Source organism: Larus michahellis, chromosome 2, assembly GCF_964199755.1.
Source record: "Larus michahellis chromosome 2, bLarMic1.1, whole genome shotgun sequence".
Classification (NCBI taxonomy): Eukaryota; Metazoa; Chordata; class Aves; order Charadriiformes; family Laridae; genus Larus; species Larus michahellis.
In genome coordinates, this window is record NC_133897.1 from 59,048,201 (window position 1) to 59,067,827 (window position 19,627).

Below are 19,627 nucleotides of genomic sequence, written 5' to 3' on the forward strand. Positions count from 1 at the left end.
TTAAAGTATTACCAGGCTGCCCTACTTTCACAATATTTGTGAAGACTTAAATTACTGTTAAGTCCCTCTGCCCCTTCTTGAACACAGCTGGTGTCAGCCAAGAGGTGCAAAATTAGAGGCAGGGAAAGTCAAAGGATTGCAGAAGACAGTGAGTTCTCACGACAGGCTAAACCATTTCTAGGTAGCACCAGCCACACACTTTTACTTTGCAACAGTCTTAATACCTTCCTCTCCCCTTTGCTCCCAATACTGCTTTTCTAGGTAAGGAAAAGAAAAAAAGAGAAAGACCCAACACAGCTTCAAAATATTTGACAAATATTACAGTTTCACTGTTTCTCTCCGTAATTCAAAGGCCATACGATGTTACAAACAGGGGGGAAATGTCATGGGAAAAAATACAACAACCAAACAAAACCGGTAAGCTAGCGTTCTTATATGCAATACTTAGATTAAATAAGTTTCCTTGAACAGGATGAAAAAAAGAAGCCACAGAAAAAGGTAAATTTGTTCATTCACCTACTGCTTGAACGGCCAGATATAAGACCTGAAACTAAAGACAGAAATTTTTTCCCGTGTCTCTCGGGCCCTATTCTGTGAATGGCTCCTGTAGTTTATGAAGTTATGAAACTGTTCTCTCTAAAGCCAGTGTTTCTACACTCACTGATGTAGAAAACTGCTACAGGTTTTTATGAAACTATCTCACCAATATTCAAAAACCTGTCATTTATTCTTGACGAGCATCTCAATTAAGTACAAAGAAATCATATTTGAGATGTAAAAAATGCCCTGACTATTATAATCTGCAGTTAAAATTTGCTGATTTGCTGTACCAGCACAGTTTTCTTAATATGCTTAATTATAAACTTATGTCCCATTAACTAAACAGAATTTCATAAAAATAACTTACTGGAGATTTCATATCACCACAGTATTCATGTATCAAGCAGAAGAAAATGCAAACAAGTTATTTATGAAAATAATAATAATGAAATCAGAGTGTTTCTCTTCAGGAACTGGCAAATTCTGATATCCTATATTACAGGAAATGTACTTTGCCGTACCTTTACAATAGGAAGCCTTAAAATAATTCAACAATAGGAAATAGGGGCTAGATACTGCATTCCTGGAAGGTGGATTTGGGCCTTAGAATCAAAATAGTCAGCACTCAAGGATATGTCTGCACACGCTATAGGAGGGATTTACTCCTGTTGAAAGGCATTGTGAAATTCTACATTTTAGAAGTGGGATTTGACAGGAAACACTTTAGATCCATTTGTTTCCTTCTGACAGCAAGGATTTATGAAGAGGATTACTATTAATAACTCATGAAAATCTTTTGATACAGCACTTGACAGTATAGAAACCTTTTCATTACACGTATTTAACTTCCCTAAAATATATCTCATTTGCATTTTCTGTTCTCCTCCTGTGAGGCATTAAGAAGAAAAACTCAACAGTGCCATCAAAACTGAACAGGTTCATTCTTAGCCCTGCCTCCTATATGGAATTTGGAGATAGAGCCGCAAACTTCAGAGTCCTCGTAAAAGCTTCACACTCCAGCTCTATGCGAGCTTTGTTAACTTCCAGACTGCTTCTGCCCCTATTTATGGCATTTAGTTACTTCCCTGTTCCCAAATCCTGGTAACAGCCTGTCCTCATTCCTAGTTTTTTCAATAAAAGCCATTCCCGCTACTGTTCTGGGTCCCCAGAAGTTTTCAGAAAGCAAAACAAGTAGTGATCCAGCATGAAATTACCAGCTACTGAGATGAGCAGCAAAATTATGATTCAGTCTGGAACTGAAGCTGATATATTTACTGTTACAAAAACGTCATGTTGTCAGGAATAATCTCAACTGATAGACAAAGCCAAAGCTAAGCTAAATGGAGCCTGGTACTTGCAATAATTATACGCTTTCTACATTGGACTGCTCCTTCTGTAAAAATTTATTCTCTTTTAAAGTATTTTCTGATTTTTGTTTTAGAGTATTTTCTGTTTTCCTTCAGGAAAGGAAGGAAAACATGTAAAGACAAACCAGGGAGTGCTTAATAAGCTGTTTGAACACTGCATAGCTGAAGGTGGTACACGAACATCACTTCATTGTCTTCTCTTCAGCATTTAATAAACACAGGACTTCATTGACATTATGTTTAGTTTAGCCTCCGTCAACAGAAAAGAAAGGGGACTGATTTGACACTTTCTTTAAAAGGGTAAAGAGAAGAATGTTTGCATTCACTCAAAAGAAGCAATATCCTAGACTGCTGACCGATTGAACCTTTAAAGTGTAATTTTAAAATGGAAATGTTAGTATAGTATCCCTTTACTGCAAAGGGTTTTTAGGAAGAGTTGGTTAGGATTTTTTCATTTTTTCATATTGACACTGATGCTTTTATCAATTTAAAGATACTAACATTAAACCACTAAAAGGCATGTAGGTTTCAATAAAATTCATTTTTTATATCTTTATCTCATATAACCAAATGAGCTGCTTTAACTTTTTTTAAGCAGAAAAGATAATAAAATTTAATTAAAAGTCCCAGAGCTTAGTTTTAAGACTAAATGGTATTTTAGATGAAACAGTTACAGAAAGCAGAGTTTGTAACTCCGAGATAAAGAAAATGGTTTAAATCTATCTTTACATTATGAAGATTCTTCTTGGAGCTGTGTAATTGATATGCACGCTCCCACTCTCACTGGTGTGAGCTGCTATCAGCTGCCTGTGAGTCAGACCAGGGACACTGCTACGGAAAGAACACTTGATGAATATTGGGAACTGGAGGATCCTCCCCAACTGTAGCACTAGTATATGCTGGGAGACGGTGGACAAGTTGCTGCTGTACTTCTGCTTTCTGATCCGCAAATTGAAAATAACAACGTTCACTTTTAATGCAAGATCTGTTCATCTCTAAATGAGAGATATTGTAAGCATGCCTATCCTTTTACCAGTTCAAATGGTTTCTTGAAAAACCTTGTGTCACATGAGAGAAAATTGAGAACAGAAAGTAGTAGCAGACAGAAACCACTGTAAATAAGTTTACTTGAAGGTCTTGTAATGAAGAAAGGAAAGTACTCACGTAACCGCAGAATGGATAAAAGAGTGATTAAAGCAGTAAAGCAAAATGTGCACATGTAAGCGTTCAACAGACCATAAACAATGTAGAAGAGACACATGCCAGAAATAAAGGCAGAGTTATTAATACATTAACAAAGCATCACATAGGGCCAGGAGGGTATACTGCCAGAAAATTTGTGCGTTTATATACATACATGCATGTGCATGTGTGTGCATGCATCCTGAGAGTCATGCAGAAAGAGAAGGAGAAATATCTAACAGCCTTTAGGTAGGAAAGAAACTTCAGGAGTCAGATTCTGTTGGTGGTACTTCACTGCTTCACCCACCCAGTACAATGCAATTCACAAATGAACTAGGGCTGCGGAGAGGAAAAATTAAGACTGATTCTAGCTTGCACATATAAAGGGTACTGCTTGTTCTAACATTCAATGCAGTATATAATTATAAATACATATAATTAGGTGGCTTAGATCACAAAATGACCCCAATGCTGCTTTCTGCATGACTTGGCTATGCAACCAAAATATGCAACGTAAACCAGAAATCAATGACCCTGAGGACTCAGAATCTATTCTAAGAGTTTTTATTTGAGTCATGAGGAAAAAGCAGTTATGAATTTGGCTAATTATTCTAGAAGACAGAATTACTGCTGTTTATATTGTTAGTTCAAGAACTAACAAGGTGTTTTTTCTCCCAGATGGTGACCGTCAACTCGCAATTGCATTTTTCCTTGTGGTAAAGGCATCTTCTCAAACTGAATTCTCCAACAACCAGTAAAATCTAAACTGCCTTTGCAGCCTTCTCTCCAGTGAGGGCACTGAGTGTTTATCTCACCTTCACTCCCACTCAGGTGACCTCTAAGGAAGCTGTTCGATGTGATTATCTTTCAGTATTCTATTCCTCTGTTCTAAAGTTATTTGTGCAAAAGCTACTTGGGTGAGCAGGAAGGAAGAGAAGGAAGAGGATGGAGGTGCAGAGACATGGAAAGTGAATTACAGAAATGTAATTCCTTTGGAACAAAATATTGCCCCCATATGTTCATGTGAGCTCAAAAACCTCCTTCACGTAGAATTTCCATATAGGTGACTGATAGACCAGAGTAGAAATTTTATCCATTCAGTAGAGCGGATAAATGTAACTTATTCTCTAACCAAACTATGTCACAGGATTGTGGATCCATGGTATCTATTGAATGTAATTAATTTCCTAGCTTAACATATTGCTATGAGCAGCAGAAACACAGCAGCGGAAAGAGCAGCAAACAGCATGACTGTAGTATCAATTTATTTATATGATACTAAAGAGATACTTTCCTTGTTCAGTAACTTCAACTATAAATCATGGGGAAAAGGATTTCTAGTGTCTCTTTGACATATTCCTCTTTGACAACTGCTCTGGATAAGCCAGACAGAGTGGATAAAAATCAAAGCTGGAGGCATACATTTTTTTTCCTGGAACCAGGAAGACATACTCCACCTAGTGAACACTCTCAGTTAAAAGGAAAGAGTTTATGATACTTTTTCCAGAAGGAAAACTCCCCACATTGTGACGTGCAAGTGTGTACTTCAGGCCAAAAATGCAAATGCAGATGAAGAACCCCTTCTCCGTCCACTTTCAGAGTTTTCAGATCCTGCCCCTTCCTTTCTTCTCAGCTGTATCTACTTCCCAAGTGACCACAGAATTCAATGGCAGCTTTCTGTGAAGAAATCTGCATTCTCTTCAAAGTTTTTAGATCTATGGCTTGAACAGTCTATTTTCTTACCACTTGACATTTTTCATGAAAGAATGTTACCCATAAAGATGCCTAAATTAAGTGCAAATTTAGGTATTCAAAGAGGCTAGAGTTTCAGAGGAGACAAGCGGTTGCATCCATAAACGGAAGCCAGTAAATGTTGCAAGTGCTCAGAATCTCTGGGTTGTTGGGGGACCAGGCATTAAGCTAAGCACTGCATTATCAGGACATCCAGAAGAATCACCAAACCTTCTACTAATGAATTTTACCTAATGCTTCTGAACAAAGGGCAAATTGGAACCCAATCTAACGATGTGTACAGTTGTGATACAGTTCTGGGTTCTATTTGCTTAAGTTTGACATATTATTTGCCTAAGCTGAATCGACAACTTCTTGAAATGCCTTATGCCAGAAAATGCAGAAGACCAAAAATAAAAATCTATGCTTTAGCTAGTGTGCATGAATCAGCTGATAGCATCTTATTACGTTTTATGGAACAGACACTGCAAGCAATAAGCAGCTGGGATTTAATGAACATGGTACTTAGTTTTAGAAAACATATCTGTGTTACTTGTTGCACCTCTGAAAAGCTCAGACTGTATTTAAAGCACATCTTACATGTAATAGCATGAAAATATAACTGAGCTGAAATCTTAGGTTCAGTGCACTGGCATGAACTCTACACAATTACTGCAATTACACTCTGGCTTGTACTTTACAAAATATCATCAAGGATTACAATGCAGTATCCTTTAGTCAACTTAACAGGGCATTACCTAGGAGAGTGATCAAAGAATTCAAAGTTTTACAAATAGGCAACTTATTGTTGAAACACATCTGTAGCTGTCATGTTCCCCTTGCTCTTATTTTAACCGCACATTGATTATTCATTATAAAACCTCTTGTGATAGCTTAAAAAAAATCCCTTTATAGCAATAGCTGGGATTTGATAATGAACCGAATCCAGGAAACACTCAAGTTCTCTTTCCTTCTAAGGGTAATTCTGTTAAGAGGGAAGCACCTTACTTGTCAAAGTCAAAACAAATCCTAGGTGTAGGTGGCTCATCCGTTCCGACAGCACGCATTATCATTCATGTACTAGATGGCAAGACATCCCTCTGTGCTCTTGTGATGATAAATTATGGGGTGAAAAAAAATAAACTATCATATAAAGAGTTTTCTGGCTCACAGCCAGACAGAGAGGAGAAGTGTATGGAGAGAAACTCTCCAGTCTCTGTCAATACTGATGGGAAAAAAATCCTGATGAAAACCAGCATGTATTGAGGGTGGCAAGAGGAGACGCAATTGCAGATGGGCATTGTGCAACAGCAGTCTGAAATGTCCCATGGACATATATTTCCTTTAGAAGATTAAGACATTTCAAAATAACTTAAGCAAAAACTGATTAATTATTTATCAGCCTGGAGCGAGAAGAGAAGAAAGAGGGAGTGGTATTGGTATTTCCATCTCTTGATGCTTTGTTGGAGTACAAGTGATCACAGGAAGTCAGGCAACTGTCCTACCCTGCTACAATGAAAATGGGAAAAGAGGAGGTTCACACATCTCCTTCCCTCTTGTGCTGTTGTTTTCATTTTCTTACGTGACTATTGCCCTCACTGTTGGTAAGAGGATGCAGCAGCTGTTTCCTCTCAGTTCCTTTCACCAGTAAGTACAGAGCGGAAGAGAGAGCTTAACTTTTAAGAGGGACTGCTCCATGGGGAGGAAAGGGCAGCAATCCCAAGAGCACATCTGCCATTGACTCATCATGTTGAAAATTCCCAAGGAATTTTAACTGCACGTCTCAGAGAGATGAAACAAGCGGGCCTCTGAAACCAAACTGTGGAAGGGGAGGGGGTATGTTGCCTCCTTTGCCTTTCCAATGAAATGAGCAGCTTGACAACTCCATATGGCTCCTTTTAAGTTTAGTGCACTGCTCGCTCTGCTAAGGTTCCCTTTGATTCCAGAGGAACCTTTTGCAGAAGGAGGTATTGCTCACCATATGTAATGTTGGCAGGATAAGATTCCCCCTCCCTACTCACCTTTGGGAGGGGAGAGGAAGGAGATGAACATCAAGGCTCAGCGTGCCAAGACTTGAAAACATATTTACATGCTGAGGTGGGACTCTTGCTTTGAACAGCAGCCACAACAGCTCTTCTGCACTTTGGGTAGTTCATTAACAGAAATCAATACAAGCTGCCTTTTAAGAAAGCCAATGCTTGTTCGTTGACACGTTGTGTAATCCCTTTTAGCAGAACCATCAATGCTTACAAGGTGTGCAGTAAATTATGGCAAAACCACAGAATGGCAAGGCTACACAAAATATTGTTTCATTTCAGTGCAAACTTAAAACATAACTTAAATACATTGAGAGGAAGAGTAATAACTAAGAATCAGAGACAAAAGATGTGTTGCCTTTACCTGGAGGCCCTTCTTCTCTATCTTTTTCTGGAGTATCTGAAGGCACTTGGTGAAATCTGTGAGGTCCTGATCCATGGTCTCAATTAACTCGCATCCCTAGTGAAGAAGCAGCAAAACAGAGAGACAAAAAAAAAAAAAGTCAGTCATCTTTCAATTTTGAGAACTGTCTTTGGTTAAATTAACTGCAGTCAACAACTCTGAAAGTCTCTTCATGGAGATGCAGAATTAAGTAAAAGACTATTACCCTTACAGAGCCCAAAGACCATAGGTCTCAGCTGAACGAATTATTATGAAACAGCAGTTTGATAGGCACAGGAATAGATATTCAAAACCCACTGAGTACGTCTGTGGTTTTGGATAAACATGTTTTGCGATGCTCTGCTGGATGGACAAGTGCTGGTGTAGTGATGAGTAACTTACAGGATCAGGTTCCAGGAAAATGTCTGTCCTCTCTGGTGCTACCATTACTACGTTTATGCTACGTATATTCAAATGTGTATAAATGTAAGCATACAAAAGCGTTCAAGCTTCCCAGAACCAGTGCAGTTGTACTAGTTAATTTGCCATGATACAACAATTTCCTTGTGATGGGGTAATATGGATGAGAGCATGTTAAAGTGGAAAAGAGCAGGAGTACAGATTTCTTAATTAAGACATAACACAAGTCCTAAGACTCTGATAAAAAGCTGAGTAAGGAAAAGTAGAGTATATCTACCACATAAACTCGCTATTTAAAGAGGTTTCAAGGATACAAAACACCCATACAGCATCATAAATTAAAATAAGAACCATACACGCTGGATTTAGAGGTTTTCTCTCCTACCACTTCAAGGTCCCATTAAAAGTCCCCTAGCTTTGTCTTTATGTGACAGATTTTATGTTTCTGCTATACACAATAACAACTGATAAGAGAAAAACAGTCAGACTACAGAATCTTTGTATGTGCGCCTGTGTGTATAAAGTACATTATTTTGCAACATTAGAAAAAAGCCCAGAACGTTAAAGTTGCCTCTACCTTAGCATTAAAAATAACGTTATGGAAGACAAAATTTTCCAGATCAGTGCATGGACGCAGTTTAGTGGATTGCATGCAACAAAATAATGAGCCTCCAATAGGAAGACATACAGTATCACTGAAATGCTTTCCTGCACAGCCAGAAGGCATATAGAATTCAAACAAAACCATCATGCAGTAGGGGATTTGGATGAAGTAGAAGAGATAAAGGAGGAGATAATGGCGTGCTTTTTATTATACCCCTTCTCCTCCCTCCTCAAAAACTTATGAAAGGAAACCTGATCAAAAGCAGTAGCCCTTCTGATACCCAATACTGCTCTAAATGCCTTTTCAAGTAGTAATAACAGCCCACAGATGTGAAGCACCATATAGCTACATCAGCACATGTAATCAAAGACCTCCCTTGCAGAAGCGATGCTGCTGCCACCACGAAGAGGCCAGAGAAAACGCAGCTGGAGCCTGGACTCAGGGCTAAGTATCAAACAATCTGAAGAGCTGCCACATCTCCACTCTTCACCAGGAAAGGCCGAAACATAAAATTGGCAGAGGGAGAAGGGACAGAAGCCATCTGGAGCCTGTAATGAACATGTGAGTTTGTGCAACACCAGCCAGAGACATCAAGGGAGCTCGAGAAAGGAATAGGGATGTTCGGGGCCACCCAGACAGCTCACAGTTGGACCTGAAAATCACTGAAGTGAATTTGTTAATCAAAGCCCCCCTAAGTAAAAAGATGTCTCATTCTAAGAACAGGGTGCTCTCAGACAGTCTCGTTATCAGCATTGATAGTGGCAAGAGAGAGCAAGCTGTGAGAAACTGTGAAGAGACAGAACCTCCTGCACAATCAGCCTTTGAACAGCATGAGAATGTGACAGATGAAGACTAAATCAATGGCAGGGACAGCTACTGCCGAGCACAGGAGAAGAGACAGAACATGAGCTACCAGCTCTTAAATTAGCAGTAGAGAAGGAAGGTCTTTTATCTTTTGCCAGGACCATTCCTTGGCCCCACAGCGCTGACAGAAAGGTACCGATTTATAAATAAAACATTTAACCCCCACTTCACCCCAGGACTTTGAAATATTCCTTCCTGCAGTCACTAACAATCCCGATCTCCTCCTTGGACAGTCAGGTTTTGGCAGCTGCAGGTAGGCTGCAATTCTGTTTTTTGTGAGTGATGATCTACAACAGCTAAAATTATTTTATTATTTATTATTTTATGCTTTGTACTATTAAAAACATTTCACTTGAGGATAGTTCTCGCCTAGCTTCTCAGGACGTTCTTCAATAAGAAAATATTTCAGAACAACTACAAGGTACTACCAAGGCAAGATAACGTCAGCATGGTGGCTGGAGAGCACTGAAGGTCATTTACCGCAGTTCCAGAAGAAAGCTGTGATACATCACACATAGGCATCCTACATTCAGCCCTGCTACTGTCTTTTGCACATATTCACAATAAAAGGCCTCAAAGATACCTCACAGAAACGTGATCTAAATATGTAAACGGGATGTCAAATGCACAATTCATTAAAGGCAGGTTACTGTACCCATGATACTGATATCAGGATGGTACTCTGGCAGCAGTTACTAAAACCAAAACCTGGCTTAACAGCGGTATCCTGAAACTGTTGACTCACTGTCTGCACCTTTGACACTTTATACAAGTACTGTTGTAGATCATACGGAAAAAGGCTGACAGTGTGCCACCATTAAAGGCACCACTTCCTTCAAATTAAACTGTGATTTCTCATTCTCTTTCCACATCAGGTAGATAAGCCATTCTGGAATTGGCAGAGATTGTGGATCTGCTCCTTTTGCTACCATGACAAAGAGACCGGCATGGTCAGACCATACTGGAGAAGCGGACAGGCAGCAGCACTTACATCTTCCTGCATCCTCTTTACGGCCTCGCTTGAATTAATGACTGTGCAGTTCATGTTTGTTGATGGTAAGAGAGTTTTAGATATATCTGTGGCTCCTGACATATCGAATCCAATATTTTATACCACAGAATTGGATGACAATTCAAATGCAGTTCTTGTCAACCTTCACCGTATTCCCGAATGACAAAAATCTTCAAGACAGAGCTTTCCAATGCAGCCAGGGTTTAATGAAAGGATACTATAACAATTGCAAGATAGGCAATAATGCTTGCACTTTTATATATACCTGCTCAACTTAATAACATTAACCTTTGGTAAGAAAGTTAAAAAAGCCAAACAAATTTAACATTAGGAAAGGTTAGAAAAATCAATACCACACAGCAGGAAAGAAAACAATAGATTGCATCTCATGACGATATAACTTCGCTGAATGATAGGATGAGGCACAGAGAATTAGGCTTTGGCTGTTCTGTCTTATTATAGCAGTTATAGGAGGCACATTGCTAAAGGAGGAGGAGTGTGCCAGACACACATAATAAGATTATTGAACCCTATATTTCAGACAGACACTGAAATCAGACAGGTACTGAAATGTCAATCTGAACATCTCAGCACTTCTCCCATTTTTAGAAATATTATGCATTACAGCATGTTCTGTGTTTGAAGAAAGCCGTGTGTAGGTGCCCATTCCCCAATGTCCTTATTAATCTCTTATTAAAACAAAGTCCTGTTTGTTCTTTCTCTAATCTTTCTGAGCATGAGAATATAATTAGGACAGAATACATAAAATATCTTAATTTGTACTCTACCTCCAAGACCCTCCTGCAGCAAGCCATTCGAGCCTATCTTTTGAAACTTGTGTCTTGCTGTGCTCACTGAGTGCACCAGTGACGTCCAGTTCAGTCTTTTAAAAGTTTCCATTGCACCGAGGTATCAATCTCAACACAGATGCACTTATGTATAGTGTTAATGGCAGACACAGGAAAACCCTATATCCTCAAGTTAAAAGAGAAGAAGGGACACAACTTTATAGAGCCTCTCAAAACCACAGCACAGACAAATAAAGTTTAAGGAAGCTATACAAATTAAATGGTGTTTCTAAACACTTTCCTTCCCCTAGACCTCACCTGACCTCGCACCTGCCAAAACAGTAATGCACTCAATCAACCCCAATATCTCACAGACTAAGTAAGTAAGAGCTACAGATTTACAGAACTATTTCAGTTGGAAGGGGCTTTTCAAAGTTATCTAGTCCAACCTCTTGCTCAAGAGTAGGTTATATTAGCTCAGGTTGCTAAAGGCCCTTTCCAGTCTAGGCTGAGCATCTCCCAGGATAGAGACTCCATCTCTGGGCAACCTCTTCCAGTGCTTGACCACTCTTGTGGTGAAATTTTCTTACCCAGTGTGAAACTGGGATCTCCTGTGTTGAAAATTGTGATCGTTGCTTCTTTTCCTATCTTTGCTTACTATAAAGAAGAGTCTGGTCCTGTCTCCTCTCTGCCCTCCCATCAGGAAGTAGAAGATGGCAATATGATCGCCCGGTCACTGAACAAACCAGTTTCCCCTCAGCCTTTTCTCAGGCATCACGTGCTCCAGACTTCCCTAACGTACATTTCCCTTACTTGTGCTATATGGATATGCAATATTTTCACCTCAAAGAGCTTGAAGGGGTCAATTAGTAGCAAAGAGGTAGAAGGTTCTTAGTTCTCTCTTCTTTTTAATGTAAATTTCTAGCCCCAGGGGATTTCAGTCATTTCACCCCTCTGGTATCCTCTTCCACTTTTGTCCACTCAGAGAAAAACCCCAGACCTCCACGCTCTTCACATAGTAGCTGAACGTTTTGAGGCCCCAAACATGTTCATACGCAAATATGCAGACAAGTATTTTCACTCTGAATTGGACTCAATGCAGTTGATACTGAAAAACAACCGTAAGAAAGAGCATACATGGATCCAAGCAAAGCATTGCTCTAGACCAGGCATCGATGAACAGAAAGGGACCATGGGGTCTGACTGCGGGTCTTGGACCAGGCCTAGCCAGGAGGATATGTGGATGCGTTCTACCACCTTGTCTATAATAGGAGGGTGGTGGTGTAAGAGCAGAGAAGGCAGTCATCCAGACAGTGGTCGTCTCTATTGCTGGTCCAGTGTTTCACAGCGGATCCAAAAGACCTCTCTCAGAATGGAATATGGGGATAAAGACGGAGCAGACTAGAATGTCACATGAGGTTTCAGAAAACATTTAAAGAGACGGGACTGGAGAAAGACAGGACAAGAACATCTAGCTTGAGCTACTGGTAGGCATAAAAGTTGCATAGATTTCCTACAGGCCATAAGTTATTGGAGAATGATGTAGGAAGATGGCACCAAAACCACAGAGCTGGTTTATCTCTATGAATTAAAAACCAGCAAGAAATGAGTGAACTGAATCCTTTTGCATTTTGTGAGTAGGATGCAAGCATGGAAAGCAGTCAAGTTCACTGATTTCTTTTGGGAGTTTCAAATACTGTTGAACAACAACTATTAAACAGTTTCTTTTTTTGATCAGCTTAATTGTATGAATTGCCTTTTGATTTTTGTAGTAGAAAACAAAGCAAATGCGTGTAATTGGTGAAAATTATTTTGGATATTTAAATAGCCAAAAATACATAATTAAGTGAAATGCATTTACTTTCAGTTTGTGGACTCAAATTTGGCTGACTGCTTGGCATCAGCACAAAGCTAATACAGTACAGATTGCTTGGCCCTCAGTTCTGGGCTGGATGGTGTTTTGACTCATCCAATTGCACATTAAGTGGCACTGCCATTCAGATTAACTAAAAGAATTTATTAATCATGTTGAAGCATATGCCCTGGAAGCCAGAGAACTGAAATCCACACTCAAGTGACAGCCCCACTACTGAAAAAAAACCAAGAATGTTGGGTTTTGACCATCACTTCTAACCTTATATAACACCACTTGATTTATTAAACAAGTACTATCTGGTGGCATGAAACAAACCCAGTAAATATATGTAAACATATTCACACCTCCGCAAACCAAAAGCTGCATAAACTTGTCAAATTTGACAAGCGTTAAAAAAAAAAAAAAAAAAAAAAAAAAAAAAGAGCAGAGCTCTGTAGTTGAAACTTTGACTGCAACAGCCGAGCCGCAGCCTCTCCTCCCTTCCCCTATTTCTATTTTGATACGGTCTTTTTCAAAGTAAATAAAATGTTTCCTGGTTTTGTTTTTAATGAGGCAGCATGTGGCTTCTGGTGGAGGATAGCTTTTTTATATCATGCATTTGATGTTGAGATAGCAGCAATGAAAGAGGTCTTTGTATTAATTAGGTTTCCCCCTTTCAAAAGAAAAGCCTGTTGTTCCTGAAATCATGGCAATTACTTACAATGAACAAAATACGAGTCTTTTTAGTTGGTATTTGACCAATACCAAAGAAAACCAACATGCCTTCTTTACCACCTGTAACAAACTGAAAAGCAGAAAACCAAAGGTTTCTAAATCTAAGAAACCAAACCCAAGCATAAAACCCTCACAAATTAAAAAAAAACCCAAAACAACCAAACCTCCCCCCTGCCAAAAAAACCAACCAAAAAAACCAACCAACACCAAAAACCCCATACAAAAAACCAAACAGCACAGCTAACAGTCCGTGTGCTGGATAAATACACTATTTATCTGTACTGGACCAAATTCTTCTGATTTATTAAGTTTGGTGAATGAAAGCAAACATCTTCAATATTCACCCATTGCATGTTGCATGAGAAAACTGAGGTAGAAAGGTCTGTTAGGAGCTGCAGTCTCATACATACAACCCCTGTCTCTCCTTACCCATCTCTGGCATTTAAACACCAGACCTACATTCGTACATCCCTGTGCAACCCAGACATGGTATTTCTCCAATCTGGTGATTAAAACTGAGCACAGCGCAGCAGTGACAGCCACCTGCTATTTTTGGATCTTCTCTAAAATTTCCCTTATGTGCCCTTCCTTATCTGAAAAACAAAGGTTCAGAGAGAGTTTTAATTGATGGTCAGGCCCCCGCTGTAATCAGTACTGTGAAAAGCTTTTGTCTACCAAGCTGATTAGGCCCTTTGGATCCTAACCTATTGATAGGACTGATTACGGTACCTTTGTTTTCTTGGAAAGTAACTTGGAAACAGGAACTGTTGCTCTATCTGTGTGCATTTATGTATGAAGATATGAGGTAGCTTGTGTAAGGAAAATCAGAGTACTGGAACAGCATCAGTCTCTGACAGAAGGGAAGCACATGCCACTGCCTGTAGGCAGCATGAGCCACTATCAAGCCGTGCCAATGAGAGTCTTTTTTGTTGACTTGGATGCACTTTGAACCAAGACTAAGAACTGTAGCGTTCCTAAAATGCTGTAACTCCATTTAAACACATATTAAAAGTAATACTATCTTTGGCACTTGCGCCCATGACAATGCAAATAAGTCATGCACTTGCCTGAAATAAAGCAGAAGACAAAAAAGCTACCACAACCACAAATCCTGTGCCCCACAAAGCTGAAGACGTAGGGCACGTAGTATTCCTTGCAATTCAACAATTTGATATAGTTTTTATCAGGTGGGAGGGAGTGAGAGAGGCTACCTGCATTTCAAATCCCACAACAATTTATGCACAGTAACCAAATAGGTTTTTGGTTTTGTGTTGGGTTTTGGGGTTTTTTTGTCTGTGTGTGTTTTTTTTTTTTTTTTTAATTTTTAAATTAAAAGGGCGTCAGGTTAACAGGTTTTGCTTTTTATCAGAGAGGATGACAGACACTCTAAAGAGCTAAAGTTAATAAGCAGAATCACGTATTTGAATCAACTTCTGTTTCCACACTGATTGCCAATTTACAGATTCATTTCAAGGTAAGAAAAACAAGGAGAAAACAGCAAGGCTTGTACTGGGGTGCTTTCAAAGATTTGGGCTGGCAAGTTTTAGCCATCCTAAACACCATATTAATGTGATCCCTTGCCAGCAACCTAGGGACCCAAAAGCACTATGTCTGTGAAAAATGCATAAAAAATATCAAAAGAGATGTTAACCTGGATGGCGTAAAACTCCCTGCAAGGCATTTCTAATCATTATGCTCATTTAAATGTATGTGACCAGTACAACTGGTCTCTCTTGCATTCAGACAGGCTTTATGCAAGAGAATTCTTGTACCTCAGCTAGTATCTACCAGTATGCCCTTAGTTTGAGAGATATGTAATTGATCTGAAAAGAATTTGGATTGTGACAGTGGAGCTGCATCTCAGATATTGATTACTGGACAGAATTAATCGAGATCAGGCCCCAGACGTGAACTACACTCACAAAAAAAAAAATGGTACTTTTTCACACAACTCAGTCTACATGCAGAAAAAGAGTACAAAGGGATTCAAAGATTTTGATTACCGAAAGACAGCAAATTGTAACAAGAAATATCCTCCTATTGTGGATAAAGCTTCCAAATTTGTGCTATCAATTCAGCAGCTCGTTTTTCTTTTTGGTATTGGGGTATTAAAGAAAATAACAAGATTAGTCCCAAGACTGATCCTCCAGGAAAGTCACTGATTACTTCCCACTGCTTGTTAGCATTCCTTTATGAACAGCTGGCTGCCTTTAATTTGTGTATTAACTTCTAACTTGGCTAGGTATGTGACTAGATAACACTATTTTTTCCCTTTGTTATTTTTCTGTCAGTTTCTAAAACCTCTCAGCCTCAGCATAAGAACTGTATGTTGCAAGGAATAGAAGAAACTTTCTGTAGGGGGAGTTTACTCATTGTCTAGAATGGCTCGTTGTTTCAGGATAACTTTATATAGATCAAAAAGAGAATGCTAGACTATACACATCCTTAGCCCAATTCAGGTCAGCTTCTCTGTTCAACACTTTAAATGATATGCCTGGCCCCTCCTTCTTCGCTTTTGCAACCTTCTTTCCAGTCGCATTTCTCCTTCTCTATGAAGGGAATGGCTAATTTAAGTGTCTGGATGTCTCTCTTGCATTCTCTAGGCAGATTATCCGGGACAGGCTTATTATATATTACATTCCAAAACTTGCTGGTGCCTGAGAAAGGCAACAGGTTTACGTCGCTGAAAACTGGGTACCTCCCAACACTGCTACACCAGGTCTACATCCTGGTTGTATATTTATAGGATACCAGAAGCAGTAATGCAGATTGAAGTTAATACTTTGGTGTCATAAATACTCCACGCTAACTACAGGCAGAAAATTAACACGTAAAAGAGATGTTGCTTTGGGGAAATAACTGGAGGAAAGTTCCTATCCCATGCTTTAACAGATTCTCATGTCAGAAGTACCAATGTTGTAAAGGCTGCCAAAGTCAAAGGGCACATTGGTATTTATTTAGCTATAGTGTTGTGTACTGAACTGGACTTTATGGGTCCAAGAATTACAAAGACTGAATAGAGGCAAATGCCTAATCGTTATGTAGACCAGTGGAAACAGGTTTCCTAAATTAAAAAGAAAATTAAATTGTTCTGCATTTCAAAAAGTGATATTGCAAAGCTAACAGCAATGAAAATAAATAATAACAACAACCACCACCACCTAGCTTTACAATCCTTTTCCAGCAAAGATCACCAAACCATCTGAGAGCAACGAACACAAGTAATTGACATGCTGACATTTTGACAGACATAAGGGAAAGCTCAGGAAAATTAAACCACTGCCCAGCAGAGCAGTTCTGACTTCACCACTAGCAAGTGTTCCACCGGGTACAAACACATTTCCAAGTGAAATTCAGGATATTTTCTATATTTCCGCATAACTAGGGTAGATTCTTGAATAATAAAAGGTCACACATCATCTTCACACAGTCGCTGCATTTTTGATTTGTGGAGGGCTTCCACTACTCTGAATTGAAATGTGAGGTTGCTGAACAAACATTCAGTCTTTAGGTCTGAGAGCAGCTGATTACTTGATAAGCCAGAAATAAGTTTTGTCTTCCAGGTATACGTTCCCTTTACATATAGGTGTAGAAACAGAGAACACCTTGCAATTGGGCTGTACATTCTTCTCCCCATCTCCCTTTCCACATGATGTATAAACAACTACACAGGGGACTGTTCAATTGGATATTGGAATATCCAGCTTACTGTACTGGAAATATTTGCATTTCACATGTGAAACGCTTCAAGATTTGAACAGGTGACAAACATTACGTCAAACAAAATAAATAACGTATAGCCAACTAACAGCAATGACTCTGCAAGCCAGAAAGAGCATTGCAATAAGATATTTTGCATTGGTATACCCTAGGTCTCTCCTTGTAGGATATTCCCTTGGTTTATATAGCGACAGTGATTTCTGAAGGCTACCAGTGCCACTTGTAGCTCTCCTTACAGAGAGCTACGGTCCCCGGCAAAGGCAAGCTGACACAACAGAATAGATATAGACATTACAAAGGGCACTACGCAGTCATCTTCTTGTTCTAACAGGATCTGTTCAGAACCCTCTCCACTAACCATCCTGTGAGCTGTGATTAGTCACAGTCCAATTGATAGGTTATATTTTAAGGGATATATGTCCATCTCCAGAAAGCAGAGGTCCCGGTATGATCTCTATTAATGCTGTAGTGTATGCCTTAAGCGAATTACCCTGAACAGACATCTATGTGAAAGATCAGATGCTATGATCTTTCCCAACATGTCTGAGTAGCATTTGGCCTCGTGCATCTGTTGCTGACAAAGGGCAATGGAAGAGTCAGGGCACATTCATAATTCAAAATGCAGGCCACGGCCATTTGTGCCAAGAGCTTTAACTGGTTTGCAGGAACTGAATGCGGCAATGGAAGTGGAGTTACACACTGCACTAAAGCACGAATGCAGTTGTCAAAAGGAGCTGGGTGCACGCACGAGGGCAGACTGGCCTAGCAGACTCTCTGGAACATGCAAGGATGCAAGACAAGCCATTTTCTTGACTGCTGCGTAGACAAAGCATGAGGCTCAGAAGCATCCCGCTGTGCTTTGAGCTTCCCATCGGTTATACAGGCGAACATGATTGCTGTGCGAACCTGATCTGACATCCAATGATACCAATACTCAGGACAGTAAGGCACAATATAAAGTTCCCATACCACCCTATTCTAACACATAATCACATCTGGGAGCTTCTCCTTTTCTGCTTTGCTTCATTCTACCCATCCTCTATTTGAAACTACTGCTGTTAGAAAGAAAAGAAAAAAAGAAATCAAGACCTGCTTGTGCATTTTGATCAGAAATCTAAAAAAAGCTTACAGCTTCAAAAAGCTGTGAGAAGAGACATCAGAAGCTCAGCAGGGCTATACGTGAACTTTTTGAAGGGGCAATTTTAAATTTTTTTTAGCTCATGCAAGTCTTCCACACATATTGATTATTTTGACTGAACCTTCCCTGAGCTGTGAGTCTGAAGAGGATCCACGTGGAGATAGCAAGATATGCAGGTACACACTCCCCCAGATTCTGAAGTTTTCAGAATATTTGGCTCTTTTTCAGCTGGGGTTCGTAGGCAATGGTTACGTCTCTACCATAGTCAGTTGTGATGCTGTGATTGCAAACTGGAGTGGACCTAAGCAAGCTTTAGTGGGCAACAAAACTCAGCCCAGGCTCCACCTGAAAGCCTCTGTCTTCTCTGGTGGGTTTTACAGTTGAAACAGAAGTAAATGTTGCTGCTGCTCCTGGGAGGCCAAAGTGCTAGTTCATAGGTAGGTAGGTTTTCCCAGTCTAGGCAGGTTGTGTCTGCACAGAGCAGGCACAGAACAGCCCTAGGAGCTAATCAATGCCAGACCTTACTCTACCACTCAAAAGCCTCTCCTTGCAAAGCAGTTTCAAGCAATGATGCACATTAGTGACTGCCTTTTAGTGCATTTTGTTAGATTTGTCAGACTTTTCTGAAGGTGTGAGGACACTTGCAAAGAACACACTTTCCAAATGTTTTGCAGGGCTGAATTTGCTGTGAGAAGGCAATTGATATGCTAACTGGATGATAAAACATGGAGATTAAACCAACCTTTTCAGTAATCCTGTCCATCTTTCTAAAGAGAAAGTTTTTCTTCCGTACACTCTGCAAATGTTGTGTTCAGTTTAATTAAAAGATTTTTCAAGGCTCGGAGGTTTTGCTTCTTTCCAGCAGAAAGCCGTACCACATCACAACGGACCCTGCTAGGTGTTTCTCCTGATATTTACCAAAGTCTTTTTCATGCAGCCATATCCCCACTCGCACACAGAAGTTACTTAAGTACATATCCCCAGTCCATGTGATGCCCAGTAACACTCTCTCTCTTTCCTAATCTTTCTTTTGTTTCAAAATCCCTAGCATCCAGAGAAAGAAAGCTCAGAAGTAAAGCCTGTAGACAAGCAATACCTGTGGTATATACAAAGCAGCCTTTCTCTACTGACAGAGGGCATTTGAGCTGCTCTCCTTTCTGCAGGAGCTCATTGTGCTTTTCCTTACCTAATGGGATGGCAGTTCTGTGCCTGAATTTGGACGACAAAACTTAGTTGTGTTGAGAAGCTTTGCT

At 39.8% G+C, this 19,627-nt stretch overlaps 1 protein-coding gene across 3 annotated transcripts in view; it reads right to left on the minus strand.

Moving 5' to 3' along the window:
* Positions 1-19,627, minus strand: part of TPK1 (thiamin pyrophosphokinase 1) — a 307,503-nt gene that overhangs the window by 115,706 nt on the left and 172,170 nt on the right. For all 3 annotated transcript variants that reach the window (XM_074575637.1, XM_074575638.1, XM_074575639.1), the window contains one exon: positions 7,221-7,316. In XM_074575637.1, the coding sequence (XP_074431738.1) occupies positions 7,221-7,316 (96 nt within the window). The remainder of the gene's footprint in view (positions 1-7,220; positions 7,317-19,627) is intronic.